The sequence below is a fragment of the Brassica napus genome, chromosome C1 (assembly GCF_020379485.1).
Source record: "Brassica napus cultivar Da-Ae chromosome C1, Da-Ae, whole genome shotgun sequence".
Lineage (NCBI taxonomy): Eukaryota > Viridiplantae > Streptophyta > Magnoliopsida > Brassicales > Brassicaceae > Brassica > Brassica napus.
In genome coordinates this window covers 16,892,476-16,898,135 of record NC_063444.1, presented here as the reverse complement: position 1 = coordinate 16,898,135, position 5,660 = coordinate 16,892,476, and the positions used below count along the sequence as shown (strand labels likewise).

The 5,660-nt window shown below is 36.9% G+C and overlaps 1 protein-coding gene across 1 annotated transcript; it reads right to left on the bottom strand.

Moving 5' to 3' along the window:
- On the bottom strand, positions 1-889 carry LOC125579850 (glutathione S-transferase T3-like). The gene is made up of 3 exons (XM_048743727.1): positions 583-889; positions 318-485; positions 1-245 (listed from the first exon to the last, which is right to left on the bottom strand). Exons 1-3 carry the CDS (start codon positions 887-889, stop codon positions 1-3), a joined length of 720 nt encoding a protein of 239 aa, XP_048599684.1.
- Between the last annotated feature and the right edge of the window lie 4,771 nt (positions 890-5,660).

Below are 5,660 nucleotides of genomic sequence, written 5' to 3'. Positions count from 1 at the left end.
CTAATTTGACAGAAGCTCATCAATGAGCTTCTTCTTGAAAGCTACTTTATACTCGGCTAGATATTCTTTGCCGATTAATGAGTCAAGTAGCCTCATCTTTGTCAGCCTCTCTTTGGCAGCCAAATCCTCCTTCCTGATCCTCCACATACTCTCAAACTCATTCAGCGCCTTACCATCTGCCATCGTCTTCTTACCATGGCGCTTTGATGCCTTATCACCCGCGGGACGAATGGTTGCTTGCTCATCTTCACCAGTGGTGGTTTCAAACGCGTAAGAGCTTGATGATTATGCACTCTCATCACACTTCCTCTTTTTACCGCTTGTTGTGGTTTTAGGACTAGAGAATTCACACCATTTCTGGTCATTCCTCAACTCCTTCCATGCATGCTCAAGAGTCAACTTCTTTTTGTGGTTGTTGTAGAAGATCTCATGCGCATGTTTGAGAACATCGTTCTCATTTTGGCTGTTACTTTTCTCTCTAGTTGCTGCTTCATACGCCCCACAAAATTTGTTTACTTGGTCATTTATCTTCTGCCACCTTTGCTTACAATGAGATGACTCTCTCATTTCAGAACCTGCAACCTTGGGACTTGCTGCAAAGTGCAACAATCATTTTCCAGAACGCACCAGCTCTTTGCTCGTTAGCTACCATCGGGTCTTTGCTAGTGTTTAACCAAGCGCTAATGAGGGTAACATCATCAATTGCCGTCCAGGCCCTCCTTTCTTTACGCTCTGCAGGAGTCTCTTCGTCGGTTGGTTGACTGCTAAAGAGAGGGACTTGGGAGGAAGAAACTTCAACACTATCTTGGACATAACCAAAGACATTGTCTTGCAAACTATTCAGAAGGTCAACAAAATTTCCTAACGGTGTATATGAATTGGAATCCATATCCGAAAGGTTCAGGAGAGAAAGAAAAGAGAGAAAAAAAAAAGAGAACGAAAAGAGGAAAGTTTTGATAGATGGAAGAGAAGAATGATATTTTTTTATAGAAGAGAAGAAGGAAACAAGCATTGATCACCATTGATCAACATCCAACCATTTCGAGAAGACAATTTTCTAACATATTAATCACACATCAACTTTGATTTCTATCTAACCTCTTACATCTCTTTATTATTGAAAACAATGTTAAATCTATCTCTAACCACAATATTAATTACCAACGGTTCAATTGAAACCAAAATCACGATCAATTCAGGTCAGACAGACAAACCAAAAGCACATAATAGACACTATTCAATTCGAACACAAACCACAATCAATTCAGTTCAGACACACATACCAAAAGCACCATCAATTCGGTTCAATTCAAACCAAAACGATAATCAATCCAGTTCAGACACACAAACCAAAAGCACAATCCATTCCGTTCAAGTCAAAGCAAAAGCACAACCATTCCAATTCAGATCAGACACACAAACGAAATCAATTTAGTTCAGCGACAAAGATATGCGTGTTACCTTTATTGCCATTGTAGTCGAACGTTGATGTCTCTTCATCCGAACCATCTAGATCTGAACCATCTTAGACGAACCTTCATGTGTCTTGATCCGTTGGACGAACATTGATATCCTCTTGATCCGAACCATCTCAACAGACACAGCAAAAAAACCAAATAAAAATGGATCAGAGGTGACCGATTACAATAACAGACATCAAAAGCCAGATCATATGAAGCAAACACATCACAATAACAGAGAAAGACCAAAATCTAAGACATGCATCAGTTGAAAGATTAAGACATAAAAAAGAAAAATACTCTGCTTTACCTTTCGCTTCGTTGAGTTCAGCCGTGGAGAGAGAGATAGAGGTTTTCCACCGTCGAGGAGCGCCGTCGAGCCACCGAAAGAGACGCCGTGATTCTTCCCCGAGGAGAGATGACGAAAGAGAGGCGGAGTGGTGGAGGAGAGCTAGAGAGACGCGTCGTCGTCGATCAAATAGGACACAATCGACGACTCCACCGCCAGATACGAGGTTTCCACCGACACAGACGCCGATGGCTTCATCCGGTCGGTGAGAAATCGATAAACACCGGCGGATTCGACGAAGAAAGGTGAAGAGACGCTGTTTCGTCTACGCGAAGGAGAGAAAGAGAGACGCCGAGTGCTTTTATCGAGTGAGAGAGAGAGGTGTACCCAACAGCGAACACGTGTCCACAAGACCCGGTTCTTCTACCCCCTCTATAAACACCGTTTCTTCACATTAATTCCATTTTTCTTTTTTCTTAAATCCAAAATTAAACTAAGCACCTCCTTAGGCATCCGTGTAGAACGTGCTCTTAGAAATATGTAAGTAGTTTAGAATGTAATTTCAACCTATTGAACCATATTTACTCCGTGTTCGCTCCCTTCTTAATCCTTTTTCATATTTATTTTTCCTTAAATATTGAGCTCTCTTAAAATCTGCGCTGGATCTGCCATTAGTGTATGGTAGTGGTGGTTTCTCACCTTTCCTCTTTTTCTTTGGTTTTCGTCTGGGAGAGACGAAAGCAACTCCTCCGTTTCGGCTTGGCTCCTGGAAGTGGCGGTTTAGCCAATATAGCATCTCTTCAGTTTGGCTCCGGCAAGCTTGTTTGGCAAATGATCTTCCATTTTGTTCTGTTGTTTGCCGTTTACTATGGTTAGGGTTGGATCGGTTTTTGTAAATTGGTTTATGGGTTCGGTTTTTTTTTAATTCATTTTCTCAGCTGTTATTATAAAAATAAAAAACCTCAATTTTTAAAATACGACAGCTTTTTTTGTTATAAAAAACACAATAAAATTGCTTCCAATCAAGCCGAAAGTGTACGTGGAACTGTATAGAATCGAACCTGTATCATTAACGGAGGCCATGCTTTAGTCATTAGCCATTACGCAGTACTATTATTAAATGGGCATAACACGAAAGAGGATTAAAAAAGAAGAGAGGCTCATGATGGGCAATGGTCATGGACTTTGCTGTTTTTAGGGACGAACAAGCAGTATCGTATGATTGTCATGACTTCTTCTGTCAGCGCGTGAACCGACAATTCGACACTACTGTGTGTGAACGTCACGTGGTTCGAGGCCTCTCACTGGCTCATATCATGTTGGGTCCACGTGACTTTCTTTTTCATTTCTTCTTCTCTTCCCCTTTTTCCGCTCAATGCGATACCAGTGGATATTTGATGTTCTATTTACAAATTACACTACAACTTTTATAATATTTTTTTTAGCAATAAATACAATTTTAATACTTTTTTTTTTTGAAAAAAAAACAGTTTTAATGTTTACTCCATTTTTCTAAGAATGTCCCCATTGTTTTCTGCATCCCCACGTGAACTCTACCTCTATTATTTTTTTCTTTGTACACAATTTTTCTAAACTAAAATCTAGTCATTTTGCATGTAGTAGTTTCCGTAAATCAGCAAGTAGATTTAAAAGTAATAAGAGGCAACCATGGTTTTCATGCTTAGCGGGTTACGCTCTACGTTGCACGGAAGCTTCATCGGACGTCCGATTCCCGCTTCGGAACCGGAATCGGAATTGGAACCTTGTGGAAGTTTGCAGAATCTCGCTTCCAAAATGTTTCTAAAATATTCTCTTTAAAAACCTGTTGGAAGCTTATGATTCCGTTTTGGAATCATGCTTCCGTTTTAAAAAAAGAAGCAATGTATATCAATAAAATATAAAACCATAGTTTTAATCTATATAAAATTAAAAAAAAATTAATAGTAATGAATATTGAGTTATAAATATACAAATATTAAAAATAATACTATAAATTATGTTTATGCATTGAGATTTTTTTATTAAAGATATAGCACATATTGAAATATATTGTGTTAATTATTTATGAATTATTAAAAATAATTAATATAATATTTTTTGTAAACTTAAGTTATGTGTATTTTTACAGTTTTAATATAAAATCATTTCAAAATTATTATAAATGAATAAATGTTTTATTTCAAATTTAAATCATATAATTTTTAGTCCTATTTTTTTTAATTATATATATATATATATGGATATACGCTTCCAACACGTACCCGCTTCCTAATATTTTAAAAAATCTCGCTTTTGCGCTTCCTTACGCTTCCGCTTTCACGTACCCGCTTCCGTTTCCATGTAACATAGGTTACACTATTGAGTGATGGATTAATTTAGCTCATCATCTCTCCTTTGTCGTTGATTTGGCGTTGCTTGTTAGTCTGAATTTGATATATAGGCTTAATCGAGTGATGTGGTGGAGATTCTTTGACTTTTTGGAGCTTGTGGTCGCACTTAGCGGCTGGAAAAGGGAGTAAGAGACATGAGGTGGTGATGTTGCACCCTTACTCTTAACCGGCTGAGAGGACAAATGCGGTTGGGTTAGTTGAGCGCTATTAAGCACTTGTGGTTAGTGTTTTCTCGTCTTTGCTAGAATTAGGTTCAGTTCTTGCCCATCCCGGACTTCGAGGACGGTTCTTGAGCGAGCTTGTCTTTGTTTATCTGAAGAAGGCAATTGTTCATCGGATGAAACAACTTCCTGCTAGCGTCGTATTCCTTGATCATTGATCTTCAGGTAACTCCGTTTTTACCGACCTCGATTCGATCTTTCATCTGACTTGGAAGACTATATTATTTTCTGTTGTCCTGTTCGCTATCTAAGCAGAACGGTTTCAAATTTGATTGTCATTTGATTACATGTTTTTAAAACTTTTTGCCGTGTAATTAAGCTTAGGAGTTGTACATCTTGTTTACCTGCATCTTGTAACCTCAACGTTCATTCTCATAATAATATTCTCAATTTAGCAAAACGTAAATGACACAAGTGGGAAAAGATTCATGTCACAACCTCCGAGCTTATCTTTTATTGGTAAGCGTGCAAGTATTGCCATTCATATTACAAGGGAGAAATGAGGTTCACACTCTTTGAATCGTACCACATCGGTTCAAACATGAGTTGGTAACTGCTTCCAATTATTCCTGGAAGAGATATTTGAGTACGTCCATGTCCCTGTAGCTATGAGAGTGGCCACTATATAGGAATGTCTGAACAACCTTAAAATGAGTAGCTAGCATCATTTTCTTATGAACGAACACATAGTAACTTGAATAAAGCAAAGAAACTTAAGAGCAAAACAAATTGAAACAAATATACATTTAGGGTTAGTATATTTATTATCTTAATAAATAAATTTAAAATATTTTAGACTCGTATTTATTGCAGTTTTAAATCCGATTTTTTATTACTGATACGTAGAGATTTAAGACAATTCTAGAATAACACATCCAAACTCTATTATTATTCGCCTCAACAAATTGAGTATATTGGTACATAAAAATTTAATACATTTCTAAAATTAACATATCCAATCTATATTAATAACTGCTTTCAACTATCTTTGGAAGAAAAAAATTGAGTGTTCGACCATGTCCATGTAGCTATGAGAGTGGTCATTATATAGGAATGTATGAACAACCTTGAAATGAATAGTTAGCATCATCCTGCTATGAACGAACGCGAATTGGCTTGAAGAAAACAAATAAATGTAAGAGTAAAATTAGCGAATTGAAGCAAATACTCGTTTATGATTTGTATATTGATTAGGTATGAATAATTTACAATTCTTTAGATCCATATTTGTAGAAATCTCAAAACCTGATTTTATTAACTAGCCTTTTTACTGGTATAAAAAGATTTAAGATACTTCTAT